Below are 19,402 nucleotides of genomic sequence, written 5' to 3'. Positions count from 1 at the left end.
TATCCAAATGTCGATACCCACTACTCCAAATGTTAGCAGCACTAGTTTATAGTTGTTTATTTTCATCTAAACGGGTAAAAAATTGTACAATGGGAATTTATTTTTCTTTTGAATTGATTACGTGGACATGAGTTTTGTTTTTTACACAATACTAAAAGTGGCAGCGGTTGGCGTCGCAGTCACTGCTGCTGTTAACGCTGCATGCTCTTCTGATTTGTAGATTTGAAAAGTCGATGATCGTGGTATTTTTATGTGACTCTTCTTAAAAATTTCTCAGTTTAAGTTAGAGCGTTGGCACATACGGTTCGTTAATTTTCTGTTTTTTCGTTCAGTGCAATATATATTTTTAAAATTTGTTACATTCCTTAGAAAAAAATTAACTAAAAAGGTAATTATTATTATTAAAACAAATGAAAAATATAAATGAAATCTGTGAATGTTTTTTTATCAATTAACACTACTAAACTTAAAAAAAAAAACATTTTGTGAATACGAATATACTGGATACGAGCGCTTGTATGAATAATACAAATAAAATATTTTAAGCCGCATTTATAAAATAAACGACTAAAAAATACTCATGTTTATTTGCGTACTATAAAAATGAATATGTTTGTTTGTATGTACATATTCTCACTAACGAATATAATTTGGTCTCATAAATTTTACCCTTTTATACAGACGTCATAAGAATATACAAACACGAAAAAAATTTTATCAAGAATCAAATTAGAAACAAGAGAAATACCCACAGATCGTATAAAATAAATAAAAAGAGAGTGAGTAAGAATACAAAGAATCGGAAATTAGGTTATTACTCTTTGTAGACACAAAGAATATATACATAAGTTCAAATAAAAACTACTAAATCGGTCAACGAAGAAAGTACAAAAAAGAACAAACATTTCTGTATGTATGTACATCATTATGTATAGTTTTCTGTGATCTTTTTTTTCCAGCTATAACAACTAGAGAACTAATACTGTTCATAAACTCGTATTTTCTTACCCAGAGCTTTCTTCAAAATTTATTTATTTTACAATTAGTTTTGTTATTTTCTATTTAACCAAAACTTATATTTACGCACGTATCGGGTTAACGACCTTTAAATAGTAAGTAACGCCACGGCTGGACATTTAAGCATGTTTAGTATTGATAACCGTTCTAAAATCATAATTTTTAAACTCTCTCAAAACCAAAATATATGCAAACAAACATTAACCGAAATGACTAAAAAATAATGATCGTGATTTATTAATTTCCATTGAAAGTATGTATTATATGTGAGTGTTTTAAGTGGTTTTCAACCGGCAACTCTCAAAGCTTTGTTTAATTTTTAATTAATTTTTTCATGTCTGCTGTAGTAACATTGATATTTTTCCAAAGTCGAAACTAAATTATTTATACATACAGTATTGTTCAATACCACAATAAGCTGGTTTTATGTATAAGCCAATTAGAAAAAGTCACTGATGGGGTATTCAGTATGATAATGGCTAAAATACTCGCCAAATACTGGAATGATTTCAATTTTATAGTTAATAATCCTATCGATTTTAGCTTATACAAATTCCGATTAATTTTATTTTTCACAAAAAAATCTTTATTTAAAATTTACTTTGTTTTGCTTAATAAAGCAAAAAACAAGATTGAAGTGAAGGTTTTGTTTAAAAAATCGTTTATTAGGGTTCATATTTTTAATTGCATTCCAAAATTTCCAAACTTAAATAACTCAAAGAACCTGCTTAGCGTTTTAATAAGATAGTTCGAAAATCACAGTTTTGAAAATGGGCTTTAAATCAGAGTTTGAAAATTTACAACTTGACAGAAAACAATTGAAATTATGTTAGAATTAAACTTATTTTATTATTATAATAGTGCAAGGTTGCCAACCGTTATTACTAAGCTATCATTACCGCTAAAATACCTTTTCAGTACTACCACTGTTACCGCTAAAATACCAATACCGAGATAAGCCAAAATAACGATTACCCTAAGACAGCAAAATACCGATATATATTATTCCAAAATGGAAATAAATGTTCATACTACCGTTACCGCTAAAATACCGTTACTGGCCAAATAACGTCAAAATAACGATAACGCTAAAATACGAATAAAATATCGATAACACCAAGATACCGTTAGCGAAATAAGCCAAAATACCGTTATCGAAATAAGTTTCGAAACGGTTCCTAACCTTGTAATAAATTAGTTGAAATAGAACATTTAGTCAGAAAAAGTCTCACTATTTATGCTCAATTGGCCTCCAAAAAGTTTAGTAGTTATGTGTGCCTACGATAGGTAAGTAGTTAGTTTCTACAGTGTCCAACCGGAGGTCGTGGGTTCAATTCCCACCAGGGACACTGGTAATAGATTTGGTGTAACAAACTATCTGTTATATTATTTAATCCAAAGTAATTTTAGCAAAAAAAGTTTCCACAGTTCTCATACCACTAAGTAATCACAACGCTCTTAAAGGCAATGTTCTAAGCTTTCTTTTGAGCAAAAAAAAAAAAAAAAAAAAAAAAATACAACAAAATTTTGAAAAAATAGGGGAAAATTGAAAAAAATGTATTCTTAAGTTAAAAAATATTTTTTGATAGATATCCCACTCGCATTCCATTATCGGACTATAAAGCATTTCAAGGAAATTGTATATTGTAGCTTTCATTTAAGCAAAAAAAAAGGGCCCATTAAAAAAATTGGAAAGAATGAAGAAATAGCCATCTGAACTCCTTTGGACAATCTATCTATATGAACTCCTATGACCAATAGGTGGAAAGTTACACTCATTTGAATAAAAACCTGTATGACCAAAATGTTCAACTTTGACCCCCTCTAAGTCCGGCAGTTCTTAAACGATAGAGCTGAAAATTTGTGTCTGACCTACTATCCAATAGTACTAACCTTAGTGCAAATTTAACCAAAATCGATTTTTTGAGTTGAGTCACTTGACACAAAATTGCCCATATATAAAACGTTTCTAAAAATATCTTTTTCGCGAAGATTGTTATAATTTCATATTTGAACAATGAATGTTTAATGTCTACGAACTGGATGGAAAATTAAATTTTAAAATTATATTATATCAGAAAGAAAATACAGTCAAACTTTCTTATAACGAACTCGGTTATAACGAATTCTCGATTATTACGAACAATTTTTCAAGTCCCAATATTTTGGTAACCATTTTCATACAAAAAACTTCTCTTATAACGAATTTGGTTATTAAGAATCCACGTATAAAAGGAACTACTTTTTCTGTCCCTCAAGTACAATTTTCCTTTTTTATAACGAACTTCAAAATTATGTGTTGAAATCATAAGAATATATTTAGCTTTGTTGAAAAAAAAACTTAAATTTATTATGAAATATATCAACAAATAACATCGAATGGTGTTTTTTATAAAGAATATTAAATGAATGTATAAATCATATTCTTTAAATTTCGTAAAATGCCACTATATTTTTGGAACTACAAAACGAATTTCGCTTATAACGAACAAATTTGACTGGTCCCCCGGAGTTCGTTATAAACGAGTTAGACTGTACTAACTTCTTTCAAGCATTGCAAAAAATTTTGGCTTAATTGCTTAACAATTAATTTGCAATTTGCGATATCTTTCAGTGAGAAAGTTTAATTAAAAATGTACCAATAAGTTGTTAGTGTACCATTGAAGTTCGAATTGTATCAAAAAAAGTATAATTCGAACCAACATTTTCAGTTGAATTTCACGAAGTATACAAAAGTATGTTCGTTTGGACTCCATTATTAAAAATTCTTTTCCAATATCTTAAGAGCACTTTTACTTCAATGTGGAATTTGGTAAAACTATGCTAAACTAAAAATGTTGTTGCTGAAATAGTTCCTTTGTCGCTAAGATTTTCTTTCCTATATATAATTCAGTTTGTTCTGAAGATCTTGATAATCCTTAAAATCTTTGTATACAATAGTGCATTCCATTATTTAAGGCACTTGAGATGACAGTAATGGTTTTTACAAGAAAATGAAGCGAATGTCTCGCCAATTTTACTTTGTACATCTATTAGTCTTTAATAAAAAATAACAATATTGAATTCAAATTTTAAATTGCAAAAAATAAAAAAATCTTTATGAACATTTTACCAAAAAGATGATGATAAGATTCACTAAATAGACTATATTTTTGGAACTAATTTATTAGTTTGTTTTTATTATAATGACATAATTTGTTTGTAGAAATACATACAACTTGACCTTAAAGACTTCGAAGTCGCCAAATCGATTGCAAATTAAAAAAAAAAAAAACAACAACAACAAAATACACCAATCAAAATAAGGGCAACCACTGACTATACAATTTTCTCCAATTCCAAATCTGTTTAAGTTTTTGTTTATTTTTGCTATATCAGCAAAAGTTTCATAACTTAATACCCATAAATCGTTCAGAGTGTTGTGTATTTTAATCAAGTTAATTAAATTACAAATTGTCATTGGAGAAAGGTGTGTGAGTATCGTGTAGTGGGTTGAACAGTGTTTTCACTTATGAAATCTTACTCTTAATTGGGTTTTAAGATGTTACACATTATTAATGGTGATGATGAGTAAACCACAAATCATAAGCGTATTGTAACATGTTGCAAAACAATAGATAAATATGTATGTTAAGATATAGACGTACATACATATATGGAAAGCGTAAAATATTTTACAATTTCTTATCTCTATTTTATTCATTTTGTTTTATTGTTTACTATTTCTACATTTAGATTTGTTAATTTCTTTTTCTTACTAAAAAAAGTAAGAAATGATCACGAAGTTTGCTAATAAAACCATTTTTGAAATTAATAAAGAAATAAATGAAATAGATTAAATCACTTTATTTAGGCAATATTTCAAACTGATTATCGAATTATTTAGATCTTTCTATAACCTAATTTGAGAAAGAGAAAACGTGCGTTCAAATTGTGCAAATATTTTAGGAAATAAACGTAAACTATTTTCAACATATGATTATTTTACTTTTTTGCTTAAACATTGCAATTTATAAAAGATATAACATACAATATAAAAAATTTTTAACAGTCTCATTGACTTTATTAAACCATAAGTTAAGCGTTGCTTTTCAAAGCCAAATAATTGTCATTATTACGATCTGTAAGAGTGTTTGTTGATCAAAATTACTTTCATTTTTATGATGATCATTCAATACAATTGATTTCTAACAATCATTTAATTAATTGTTTGATTTTCGCATTTATTTTTGCCACAATTTTCACTTTGTCGTCCCTCTCCTTTTTGCACTTTTGGCTGATTTATGGCAATCATGATGTATGTGTATTTTTGGTTTCTTTTTAATAAAATCACGTTTTAATGCGAAACCAAACTGTTTCATTTATTTGGTTTGGAAGATGGTAATGATGACCATCAGCCAAAAGAGAAGAAAAAAATAAATAAATAATTGCATAACAATTATAAAAACTTGGACAGACGGACAGTTAGTCGCAAACAATGCTATAAAAGAGTTGTTGTATGCTTGTTTAGTTTTTGTTATTATTATTTTTTTTTTTTTTTTGCATATTTTTTTGCGTTTTTCGTTCGTTTCGAGCTTGTGATGCGGATGCATTTAGGCCAGTCTGTCTGTGTATGTACATTTATATTTAGTATTGGTGGTAAGTTTGTTTCACTGCTGTAATCGAATGTGATAATAGTTGAAATTTCATGGTTATGATGCAACGTTTCATACGTACGATACAACGAAAACATCCGTGTAGTTCAAACCTCGTTTCAATTAAATTTTATCGAAGCCAAATACATGCTATTACTTAAAATAAAATACACATGTATTAAATATTTAACATACTAATATTTGAAACACCTACACAATTGTTTTATTCAAAACGTATTATTTTATTTATCTATTTTTTAGTCATGTTCAAATCCGTGCTTATTGTGTCGTGCCTTTTAGTGGCTGGCGTACGCAGTCAGGATCTTAAAGTTGATGTCGTCAGTGTACCAGAAGTTTGTGATCAAAAATCTAAAGCTGGTGATACAGTAAGTGTTGTCAACAATAATATTTTATTTTACTAAATTATAACAAATATTGGACAATTGTTTACAAATATTTATTTAATGTTTTTTAGCTTACCATGCACTATACTGGTACTTTAACTGATGGCAAAAAATTCGATTCTAGGTAAGTGTTTATTTCTGTTTCCCCATTTTACATACATTGAGTTCCTTCGTAATTTATGACCCATGATTTTGTCGCGTAAAAACAAACGAAACAAAAATAGCTCTCTACTCATATTGTTCTGCATTAATACTTCGTCGTAAATTAACTGCAAAAATGCTGATAAAAATCTCAATTTTATGCAGCTTTTGTTGGTCAAAATAACCTTTCATTCATTCATTGATGTGCTAGCCTTTACATAATTTTGTAACGATGCGACAGTTTTAAAATCATTGTGGTTTAAGTTTAAAAATTTAAATTTTTCCCCAAAAAATCAGTAAATGAAAATATGCATAGATTTTAGTTTGAAAGTACAATTAAATATAGAAATATTGAAACTAAAGAAAATTTTTAAACTCAAGAAGTTCCACTTTCATTAACCCTTCTACATTCAAAGCAAACCAAAAGAAAAGAGGAGTAGAAGAAAATAATAATGAAAGCTTGTAATCGAATAACGTTTCTAATTTATGAAGATATAAATAAAATGTACAATGAATTCAACAGAGACATAAATTATAGTGAAGCTTAAGCGCGCCGAAAGACCATAATATGTGCCTATATGTATATAGTATGTAGATGTATATGCAAACTCGCCAAATATGTAGTATGTGGAAACCTGATAACCACCAGACCCAAAAATATACAAAATGTATAGAAAACCAATGATAACAAAAACTCAACAACACAAAAAAAACAACAATAATAAAACAGAAAAATAAAATTAAGTGAAGTAAAGTGAGTACGTAGTGATGTGAACCTCATGGAGGGTTGATTATAATATGAACTGCATACGTGTACTGCTCGTACTATAAATGTACAACAAATTAGTACCAAAATGAGCCCATACTTTAGTACCCTTATCAGTGATTTCTTCACATATGTACATATGTATATTTCCATGCTGGCTGGCATTTGTATACATGGATATTTTCAAATAAATGTATGTTTGTATATGTTCGGTTTCTGAATATAATAATTATATTTTGTTTTAATTTTTATATAGAATTGTTTGTTGATTATCCATATGCTTGAGCTTCAAACAAGATGAAATTCCTCTACAAGTTCTTTCTAATCAGTCATACAATTCATAAACTATGTATGTACTTATTATAATGGTTGTCAAACTATGAAGTACTACTCTCTACTCTATCTATCTAGTGTATTTGAACTCCATTAAAGGGTCTTAAATGTTATCTTACAATATTCAAATTGAATTTAGAACATAACTAAAAAAGGGAAATTACTTTATGATTTTATTATTAGTTTTTTCTTTAAATTTATGAAATCTTTTCAAATCTAGCACAAAAAACTATTAACAGTAAAGGGCAGAAGTTGTAATACATTCATTCATCTTTTTCTTATCTTAGTTTATGATACAATTTATTTAAAAGTAATAAAGGAATTATCGTGAAATTATCATTCGCCCAAAACAGTACTTAAGTTCTAAATTATTTTCCCTTAGGGTCAACAATAAAACCGAGCTTATTAGTTCATAATTTTTAATTATGAATGAATTAATTCAAAACTCTGACTAGTTCATATTTTTTAAATACATTCTTAAATACGACTATATATTTAAAATGCCAGCCTTGTACCAGACTGTAAGGAGTTTCTTTTTAAAGGACAATCACTTATTCAAATTCAAATTGTTTTTGGGATTTACCTAGTAACAAATGAAATTTTAGAAAAATTTTGCAATTTTAAGTGTCTAAAAGGCATACATAGGTTATTTAACTTTATTTTGTAATATGTTGTGTAAAAAAAAAAAACAATTACAACTTTTCCTTCCTATGCAACATTTTAGCTCTCATCCGTAAATTGTGATATTTTGTCATCAGTGTGCACCCACTGACGAAATATAAATCTTGATAATACCTATGAAAAGGTCTTATTGTTGCTGATGATGGCATAGAGAAAGTTTCGTTTTTTTTTCATGATAATTTGTGTTTAATTTAGCGTGATTTAAACTTGTTTACTTCCTCCCCCCTTTGTGTCAACTATTTCAATGAATTTATGAATGTTTAAGGTAAAAGATAAACTTTAATTCAGCCGACACTTGTTGCTTCAGATACGAGTATGTTGGAGTATGTGGCATGATTAAATAACTCTTAATATTAAATGTTTGTGTAACATCCTAAGCAAACTATTTAAATTGTGTTCCGACTCAAAAGGTCCTTGTCAAACTACAGGTGCTTTCAAAAGAAAAATGTTGATCAAGTTTAGTTATTTTTTTCTTCTACTTAATTTTATACCTTTAAGCCATTAAAAAATCGGAAGATATAAGAAAACAACAAAAAATGTTGTTTGTGGTCTTATCAAAGTGGCTTCTTTGCATTGAGCTAAAAGTCAACCAAGCAAATAAACTGCACTTTTTTCGCTTTTAAAGTTGGCTGCTGATTGTTGTTACTTTACGTTGTAGGTGAGTGAGTGATGTCTTTACCGGAAATTACCACAAACTACAACAAATAATTCATAAAACCTATTTATGTATGTTTGAATATTTGCTTGTTTGTATTTGCACTAAAGATTATGAAATTTCATAATGGAAATCTACAAGATGCTGACTTTGTTTCTTACTTTAAAAAAAAAAACAGCACTGAAAGAATACACGCACTATCTATGTTGTTGCTGTTTTTTCTTCATTTGACACATTTTATCCTTGGGCACCTACTCCTTTGTGTTGATGTGTTTATTAAATTTTTTACCATTTTAATAACGCTCGTAATACTAAACGAAATGCACTGAGCCATGTAATCCCTCATTTTACAAGCTATTTAATACAATCGCGTGTATGTATACGGTTTCTTAATTTAAAAAAAATTAGTAATAATTAATTTAGTATTTGATTAACATAATTTTTGCATATTATGTAAACAATTAATTTCACTATTAAACACTTTCAATCTCATTTCAAATTTGAATCCTCAGTTAGTTTAGCTGATGTTTGAGTACATAATCCATTTAGGTAATACAAAAACAGCTCGCCTGTAATACCCTTTTACATTATACCACAAGTAATATGATCTGTTTATAAAAAAAAAGAGAACGAATGGGATAGTCTAAACGCAATATGTAATAAACCCATCATAAAGCCATTCTCATGAGAGAGAATACGGATGGAAAATTTGACAGTCGTATAACTCTCTCCATTTTTTGAAATTATTAAAAAAAAGAAAGTTTCATTAGATCAATGGATCACTATATTGACTAGTTAATGGACTATTTATTTGCCTAGTCAGTGGACTAGTATATGGATTAGTATATGACCTAGTGTATAGACAAGTCAATGAACTAGTACTGAAAAATATAACAATAGTACTTAATTTTCCATCTAATAAGGCAAATCGTTCGATGGGGTTAATATGTAAAAATACTATTTTATTAAGATTAATCTCAAAACATATTGCAGCCGAAGATTTATAAAACTTCTGTTTTTTAAAAAACACTAAAATCTTAAAAAAGGATTCACTAAGTGTATTCGTATTTTATTATTATTAATTAACCCCTGAAAATGACATTTCTCTTCTTCAATTTTTATTTAAATATTTTCTTTGGCGAATGTTAATCAATTGATGGCACGTCTACGTCTAAAACATTCATTATGGGTTTTTGTCTTGCAACTCCGGTCGGTTTTTCAATTTCATGTTCTCATTGCTTTTACAATAAAATTGATTGGCCGTTAAAGGAATATCTCCGTTGCAGGTCTGTTTCAGGACAATAGTTGTCTTTGTACATTGTTTTTATGTAAACGTTCCACAAAATTATCAATTGGCTTGTTATTGACAAACGTGACTGATTAATTATAAAAAGGATTAAAAGCAATCATTTTCGTTGCCAAAAAAAGGGCAACAGAATATTAAACAAAAATGGGAAAATATATGTTTGTATGTATGTAAAAATAATTATGTTGATTTTTATTGCACCAGTCTAATTTGAAAAAATAATATAAACTTCAAATGTTCTCTAGAAACAAGTGGCTGGTATCATGATAGGTAGGTCGTTTCCATTTTTCATTTTCGCAAATGTTGCAGACACATTAAATTTAGCATCTTAACAATTCTAGGCTCCTTTTGTTGGTTTTTGTTCTTTACATCTTTCATTCACAAGAATATGATGTCTTCCAAAATAATAAAAAGGAGAAAACATGGCATTTATAGCTTCTTATACCCTAAACCATTAGAGACGGAATTACTAGCAATTTCATTGTATGTGAAACGGTTAGAGAAAGTTTGAACCCTACAGATCTTTTTAAGCGCACTTATTCTCATTTTTTAAAGCTATTAAAATGATTCCTTTTAAGCTTTAAATCTGTTTTAAAATAAATATTTTGTTTTTTAGACTATGATAAATTTATAAAATTGAAAGTGAGATTAATATAGGCTAAGGAGTTCAATATTCGGTGCTTACTTAATTTTTCTTTATATTTTTTTCTTTAATTTATAAAATACATACATGAATATAATCCTACACATTCCGAGACAATATACTATGTATGTGTAATCGCAAAATATTTTGAATAATTTAAAAGCTAAAAAAGCAATAACGCTAAAAAACGAAACGATTTTTTTCTTGTTTTAAATTTTGTACACGGTACGTGCAAATGGCAAACTTGAATATAAATGTTTCTTTAAAATACAAACGTTACTGTTTCTAAGAAGCTACAAGAAATTTATAAAGTTTGGATGCCACTCTGCCACGGTATAAAGTGTTAAAGTGATGAACAAACTGTCCAAGTTTTTATATTCAAGTAAAACGATTAATCCCTTAGGTGATGCGGCCATGACCTCATCGTAATCACAGTGTAGTAGAAAAAGTTTCAATTCAAACTTCATCCTAAAATGTACTTTACGAGGGTGAGAGAAAATATACTGTTTACTATTTTCTCTGAAAATGTTTAAATAATGGACTCATATGTTTTGGTAAAGGAAAAAACTAGAATTTTGATTTTCTTGCATAGATATTTTTGTACAATAAAAAAAAAGAATATTATTCCCATCGATATGTGTATTTTTATTACATTTTGATAAGATTCTTTCGGGTGTGTTAGGTTTTAAAAAAATTGTTTGGATTTTCGCACTGGCAAATACCATCACGTGTATTTCTTTGAATATTTACCACTGGTTATTGGTTTATTTATTCATTCATATAAATAAATATCATCTGATGGGTAAGCAGCAACCGGTATTATACATGCGAGCGAGAGGAGTGAGGGTCGATTTTTTTCTGTTTGTTTATTTTTTAAACCCCCCCATTTTTATGTGATTTTTTATGAAGAGGTTTGTTTACATTTTAAATGTGTTGTGTTGTTTACACCACCCAAGCGAACCGAATGTTTGGATGAGACAAATCATGAGGATGAGGAGTTAAAAAAAAAAAACTGAAAACCAGTTTGTGTTGCAATCAATTTCATCCTGTTCAACATTTAACAATCGCATTACGAATGTTAATGGTATTTTGGCTTTTTGGTTTCATGTTTTCCAACAACATACCCATGCAAACGTTTTTCAATAAAAATCGAAACTTATTAAATATTTAGGTTTAAGTTAAAAATTACATGCCACTGGGAAAAGGAGAAGGAATAAAATATAAAAAAGGTAGCAAACATTTAACTCACTTTTTATGATAATGTTGTTGGGTTTTTCCCCAGATCTATACGTTTTTGCAATGTTAGCCATAATTTTGTTTATGCAACATTTGTTTTACAAATATTTGACACTAAATTTATTGAAAAGTAGAATGAATACCTTTAAATTAATTTATTTGGAAAAAAATCATATTTTATTATTAATCAAAGTATCTCTGAATAAACATCATTCTGTAAAGAAGAAGATACTTTTGTATATTGTTTTTCAACAATTTCTAAATAATTAAAATAAGAGAAAGGGCTAAAATAAAAAAATACCATTAAAAACAATAGGTAAAACATTCATGACATGAAATCCTTAAACAATTTATAAATTATTTAACGGCAGCAAAAGGATTTGGTCACGTTTTAAAGGTTTTTTATAACATTTATCTCATAAACATAGGATTGCTCACTTGTAACTTGTTCATTCAAACACACACATATCCTTTCTAAACTGCCCACTCCACAGGAACGGCATCTAAATAAAAACTACACAATTTAACACTGTTTGTGAGTACTAAAATACACTTACAAAAAAAAAAAAAAAAGTCTGGAAAAAACATTAGAAGCACGTGCTTCCAAACAAATGAGTAAGTAAATTGTATCTAGTACGTTGAAAAAAAGAATAGAACACTTGAAAGATGTGTGTAGCTAAATGAGGAAAATGGTGATTATGATGAATAAGTCAACAACAAAACCAGACAACAAAACAAGCAAATTCAACAGGATTCTATTCATGAAAATGGAAATTGAAAAATACATTGAAAGGTAGAAACAAAAGAAGAAACAACCATAACATTAGATGTTTTATATTTATATATACTTATTCTCTACTTTAACAAACATTTACTAGATATTTCATTGTAATTTACCTTCTTGAAAGGCAACAAGTTTTTGCCAACTCGCTCTTTAACCCGTCTCTTATTAATTAGCATATGAGCATGTGACCTGAAAACCTAAATTTCTAACTTGGTTGTGTGAGATAAAACTAAATAAATTCTAATTTATTTATGAATTCATAACTCGGGCTTCTTCCCATCAAGTTTTATATATGATGAATTTTTTCTGTTGACATTTCGTATTCATTATTTAAAATGATAAACGGCGGCAAAACATAAATGTGTTTTTGGTTTTACTTTCAGGTTTCCTAAAGAATATTTATACGACGAAAACGAATTTAAATTAAGCTTCTAGGAACGAATAGGAATTCATATGAATTACAAAATCGAGGTGAACCAGATTTATTTTTCGATGTCAATTTTATTCGAATTCGAATGCAGAGCTTTATTTTTAATGAAAAAATTTGAAATTCTGTAAAAATTCTGAAATTATAGGTAATAATAGGTAAAACATATTTAAGTATTATAAAATGAAGAAAATATTAAAATCAGTGCAAGAAATAAGAATTTCTTTCATTTACCCTAAAATACGGTGAAAGCTCATGCAATACAAAATTCACCAACAACACAACAAATTAAAGGTACACATACCCATATTCAGTTAAGAGAGTGCGGCAAAAACTAAACTAAAATAATTTGTAACTTGTGTTATTTAAAACCGGGCCGGTAACGAAAAAAGTAACAAAATAAAAAAACAACACAATATTTCTTGTCTCTTCTCTGAGACGAAAAAAGACCTTAGTCATAAAAGTTGTTTTTCCAATGGAACTGGTTGGTGTTGAGCTTGCAACGAAGCCCCAAGTTGGTAGATAAATTATCCGGTATTTTTTTGGCATCATAACATTATTCAACATTGTTTTAATATTTTCTCTGACTTTGAATAAGTCCATTTTGTTGTTGTTGTTGTTATAACACTCACTATTTTATAGTTCATTTTTTCATCATCACCAACCACCGTAGTCACCTTCAGCCACATGCTAGGAATGCAGTCAGCATACAATGACGATGCTGCATGTTGATTTTTTCCCAAGTACATGTTATAAATTGCCGTATTTGGTCTGTTTTGAGTTTTCTTGTATTTTATTATGTTGTGTTAAGGAGTTTTGAAATTGTTTAGTGAAAGTCTGGCTTGCTGCCGGTTGTAAGTTGAATGACCACAATGACAACAATTTAAGATGATCTTACACTTACACCACCTTACATTATCCAACTATCTATCTGTCCATAACACTTTAAGGCCAACTTGAAAAACAGTTATGAAACTTTAACCATTTTAACGCACTCCAATAAATGTTTATAAAAAACTTGCTAATAAACTAAACATGTTTTGTCTGTTTGTTGGTGTCTTTATGGCTATTAAATGCTTCAGCATTTTTACTATAAAGATTAAACCTTGATTTTCAATTATCTTATATAAAAAAACACAATATTAATAAAACAAAGTCTGCATGCATTTCAATCTATATTTAATATTTAAAACAATTGATAGGCAGGCGGATGCTTGCACCTGTCGATTTTTGGTTTGTCATTCATTTAATCAATTCATCATCACATGATGAATGTGACGCTAGAATGATGGAGCAGTAAAAATATGGATGTGGTACGTATGCAAACAGATGTACTATGTGTTTGTTGAATCAACTTCATCATGTGGCAGATACTTCGCGACAAAAATAACAACACAAAATATATGTTACAATACAATTAACTGTTTACAAGATGATTAAATATTCATAATCTACCATCAATAACAAATTAATTCCGGCAATAAAATAAAGTTTTTATTTATTTGTTTAACAAACGAAAGAGTATACTTTTAACACATGATATGTATACAACATTGTGTATATTTAAAGGTACCGATTTAAAACTGGTAACCTTAGTCCCTGTACCAAATTTTATAACGACAGATTTATAATTGATCTTAGCCCACATATATTAATATGTCATTATTGTTCCATCTAATTCCTTAAATCTCGCTCCATAATTAAGCTGTTAGACTCCACCTTTTACCGCTATCATATGAACGCATATAAATCTTGGATTAATAGCGGTTGAGTTTATATGATGTATGAAAGTAAACATTTATAATAACTTTAATTCTCTCAGAAACGGAACATTTTAGGGTCGCAAATGCTCGACTACAAGTCCACACATGTTACTAATAAGTATTCAAGTTTTTTTAGTTTTAAGATTATTGGCGATAACTGGACCCATACAAAATGTTTTGCATATAATGCAAAATTTAGCTTAAAAATAAAATGAAACATGTGACATTAATTTATGATTTAAAATTCATTATTTACAAATATGTGCATATATGTAATCATAAAAATAACAATTATGAATTTAATGATCATAAATCAATCTCTGACACTCTAGCTAAAACACGGTTGTAAAGTAAAATGATACGCCTGAGTATTGTATTAATATAAAAACCATAAATTCTGATCTACTCAACAATCTAATAAAAATAAAACTCTAGATTTTGTGATAACATAAAAAAAGTATGTAAATTAGGATGGCATCTAAATGAACTTCCAACTAAAAAACATACCATTTCCAAAAATATTTAGTATTCCCAGTAATGGCAACAAATAGAACGTTCGGTGTTTGCTCCTGATGGGGGGTAATATAATTTTCCAGCAAATTTGTATACATTTTTTTTGGTTTTGCTTGATTGGAGCCATACTAATGCTCTAAGATGTGAGTAAATTCATGTATAAATATACAAATACAATCATAAAATTAGATATGCATTCGCAATAAACAAAAAAAAAAACTCAGTATAAATCGAATATAAAAACCAAAGACAAATAAAAAATACAATATTCCAATATCCCAACGAACATATCGGGTTTTTAAAGCGGCATTATAAGAGCATATAATACCGTGAAATAATTTTGCGTTTATTTACCTTTCCTAACTACTCGTAGCTTAAATTTTAATTTACTTTCATTTCATCTGAAATAGAAAATATTAAACGATATTCGACAGATTTTGGACTGCATAATAATAATGTGAACAAATTATTCATTGGGATGCCCACCACTTCTAAAAAAAATATAAACACAAACGAAAAATGTTTGAAAATATGTATGTAATAAAAATATGCAAATATTACAAACATATAAGATGTTTGTCGTAGAATCATCATCATCGCCAGGTAATCTCTGCTATGAAAACTTTAGATGAAAAACGGAAGCCAAGTGTCATGTTGGAAAAAAATTCACATTGAAATAAAAAAAATATAAAAACAAATGCAATAAAAATTCAAGGTATTCGTATACATAGGTTTTAAAATATGACTGCTTATATGGAAGGTGTATATTGTAAACACATGTTGAAGATCCTACCTAATCCTATAAAGACTAAATATAACATTATGTATCTAAACACTCTCAACCAAACACAACTTTTTATTCGGTTGGTGAATATTTATTTAGCATCTTTTTATAAACGCATTTATTTTAAGTGTTAAACAACAAACCCACTCCTGTCGACTACCGCTGTTTCAGCGAAATGTGTTTTCCATGACATTTGATGTTTGTTTCTTATTTTACATGTATGTATGCGTATTACGGTTGTATTATCCTTAAAGGAGTTTTTTTCAAGCAGAAAAACATTATGCCTTGTTAGAATGCTTCATCATTGTATGGAAACTGTTAGTTAAGCTTCTCATTTGTTATAAAAAGAACAACTGTTTTGTTGTTTGATTATGTTGTCGTGTTATTTGCTGCTCCTGTACAAATTTGAATTGTTTCAAAAGCCCAGAGGAGGGCATATAAAATATTTAAAGCCACCGCTTGTATTTTATTTATTATTTTTTATATCACTTGTTAAAAAAATCTTCACTTGTATTTTGTCTGTGACTACAACAGGCAAATCATGTTTGTCTGTCTAAAGGACAAGTTGTTTGTAAAACTTTCGGTAACTTTATTTTTTAAAGTGTTGCAATGGGAGGCTGTGCTCTTTTTGCATTTAAACTTTCTTTCTTAAAAAGTGATAATCGTAAGTTGGCATTTAGTTTTTTTTTGGAAACAATATCGTTTTGATTGTAGGCAAATATATCGTTGAATTTTTAATGTTAAAACTGAAGAAAAATTTGAGAATAGGAATTACAAAATGTAAACATTAATAAATTTAATACACTTCATCTGTAGGGTACACTAGCATTTATGTACATATGTATGTACAATATTGTAACGATAATGTTAAAGAAAATAAAAATAAAAAACGACTTACAAAATTGTTGCAAACCAAACATCTTTGTCCTTGGAGACAAACTACAAATGATGGCAGTAACATTTACAACTCCCCCTTGCGATAAGTTGCAAGTTATGATAATAATTTTTTATTTACCCCCGTGTGTCATTTATTTAGCGAACATTAGTACAAATATTGTGACAAACGAAACATTTTATATTCGCAACTTTCGCTCATTTAAGAAAAGTTGCCTCTGTCAAATATGTATGTTGTTATGCATTTATTGGTAAAATAAAATTATATTCTAGAGATTTTAATTTCTTAAAATACATACATATGTAGAGGAAAATCTAATACCCGAGTTTTAACTACTTCTTATTCTCTCATATTAAATATTATTCTACATTTGAATCACAAGTTCGTACATACATACCATGTACATTTCATATTTTCCATAACGACATAACGATTTTTTATTTTTCCCACACAAATATAAATGATGGATTGTTGAAACAAGTATGTGGAAAGGAAAAAAAAAAATTTAAAATACTTCATGTAAAGTGGAGAGCTCTTTAGGACGTTTATTTCACCTTTTTGCTAAGGACCCTTGAAATACATTTTTTACAAACACAAAAATGTTATTTTTTTACAATTTCAATATTTATCTCTTTAATAAATGTATTTTTTTAATTTCTTCTAGTTTGGATCGTGATCAACCTTTTACTTTCCAATTGGGTGCTGGTCAGGTTATCAAAGGCTGGGATCAAGGTTTAGTTGATATGTGTGTGGGTAAGTATTAAATATTTGAAGTTTTTTCAAACACACTCTCAAATTTAAAATTTATTTGTTTTCTAGGTGAAAAACGTAAATTGACCATCCCCCCAGAGTTGGGTTATGGTGATCGTGGTGCCGGTAATGTTATTCCTCCCAAAGCTACTTTGATCTTTGATGTTGAACTCATCAACATTAGCAACAGCCCACCAACCACCAATGTTTTCAAGGAAATCGATGGAAATGGTGATAAGCAATTGAGCCGCGAAGAGGTAAACGTTTATGTATGGATCGCACTTTTTTATTCATTTCCTCAGTTGTTAGTTGTTAAAATCATTAAAGGGTGGTTTGACTATAATTACTATCTATCAACAATTGTTAATACAATAACAACACTAACATTTCCCTATTCACATTAACACAAAAAACTCATTTCAATGCACAATTTAAAAAAAAGTTCTTTGTAAATATTTGTTATATACGATACATATTCACAATATTTAACATAATTTTTTGGACACCTTTTAGGTCAGTGAATATTTGAAGAAACAAATGACTGCCGTTGAAGGCCAAGATTCTGAGGAATTGAAGAATATGCTTAAGGAAAATGATAAATTGGTTGAAGAAATTTTCCAACATGAAGACAAAGACAAAAATGGTTTCATTTCACATGACGAATTCTCCGGCCCCAAACACGATGAACTGTAAAATTTGTTAACTATAAATAATTCCATCTCTAACTTAATTTAATTAATTAATTAATTAATTAACTATACTCTTTTTGCCGCCTTTATTAATTTTCATGTTTGTTTTTATTTTAAGTTATTATTGTAAAGAAGTTAACATTATCCATTCAACAAAAATACATACATACACACAATACAACAATTATAATTGTACGCTTTGCTACTCTTTTCCAGAGTAGATTAAAATATTTCATATAAAAATTTGTTATCTATCACCTTTTTCTTCTTATTGCTTTTTTGTTAAAACAATTTTTCTTCTAAAAAAAAAAAACAAACAAAAAATAACCAACTTGCGTGCTAAGATCGATCATATTATAAATTTAAGTTGTTAAATCAAATCTAGCTTAAAATATTATAAAATTATATATTTTGTAAAAAATGGTAGAAGAAAAATTAAAAATAATTGAAAAAAATAAAAGAGAATTTTGATAGTAATATTAAAGCGTTGGAAAGAAAGACAATGTTTATACCCAACATAAATAAAAAAATATGTATATTAAATTATAAGTTACAATTTTTGTATTGAAAAATTTCAACAAAACACTTTTGTAAGAAAATAAAGTAATTTATTTAAACAAAAACATAACGGAGCGCGTTGTTGTTTTATTTTTACAAACCAAATGAAATTTTAGTATTTTTCGGATAGAATGAAATTAATTTAAAAACAAGTAAAAAGCTATAGTCGGCCGAGGCCGACCATATAATACATTTAGTTAAAAGTCGACTTTTTGCATTTAGTTAAATGTCGACTTTTCGACTCTTAGTATTTTATAAATACTCGACTTTTCGACTATTTCACTTTTTTCGAATTTTCGACATTTTCCGAATTTTCGATTTTTTTTTACTTTTTTCGAGTTTTTGACTTTTTTCCACTTTTTTAAAATTTTTGACTTTTTTCTACTATTTTCGAGTTTTCGACCCTTTCTTTTGACTTTTTAA

General features: G+C 28.2%; 2 protein-coding genes across 3 annotated transcripts in view; one reads left to right on the top strand and one right to left on the bottom strand.

Moving 5' to 3' along the window:
* Positions 1-19,402, bottom strand: part of LOC119599596 (zinc finger FYVE domain-containing protein 9) — a 32,329-nt gene that overhangs the window by 4,433 nt on the left and 8,494 nt on the right. The window lies entirely within an intron of this gene.
* Positions 216-19,044, top strand: LOC119599599 (FK506-binding protein 2). Of its 2 annotated transcripts, none has more exons than XM_037949423.1 (6): positions 216-388; positions 5,913-6,037; positions 6,127-6,179; positions 17,647-17,735; positions 17,802-18,001; positions 18,246-18,970. In XM_037949423.1, the coding sequence occupies exons 2-6, from the start codon at positions 5,915-5,917 to the stop codon at positions 18,423-18,425; spliced, it is 645 nt and encodes a 214-aa protein (XP_037805351.1). In that variant the 5' UTR covers positions 216-388; positions 5,913-5,914; the 3' UTR covers positions 18,426-18,970. The 2 variants fall into 2 exon arrangements, with proteins under 2 accessions (XP_037805351.1, XP_037805352.1); XM_037949424.1 differs by having other exon boundaries at positions 217-388; positions 17,802-17,989; positions 18,246-19,044.

Source organism: Lucilia sericata, unplaced genomic scaffold (genome assembly GCF_015586225.1).
Source record: "Lucilia sericata isolate MDLA Ls3-8-SP2 unplaced genomic scaffold, ASM1558622v1 Contig000083F_arrow, whole genome shotgun sequence".
In the NCBI taxonomy this organism is placed as follows: domain Eukaryota; kingdom Metazoa; phylum Arthropoda; class Insecta; order Diptera; family Calliphoridae; genus Lucilia; species Lucilia sericata.
This window is presented reverse-complemented; position numbering and strand designations above follow the sequence as displayed.

Coding starts and splice junctions, on each gene's coding strand:
- LOC119599599 (XM_037949423.1), top strand. CDS start 5,915: ATGTTCAAATCCGTGCTTATTGTGTCGTGCCTTTTAGTGGCTGGCGTA. Junction 17,736..17,801: donor TTTAGTTGATATGTGTGTGG/GTAAGTATTAAA, acceptor TTTGTTTTCTAG/GTGAAAAACGTAAATTGACC. Junction 18,002..18,245: donor GCGAAGAGGTAAACGTTTAT/GTATGGATCGCA, acceptor GACACCTTTTAG/GTCAGTGAATATTTGAAGAA.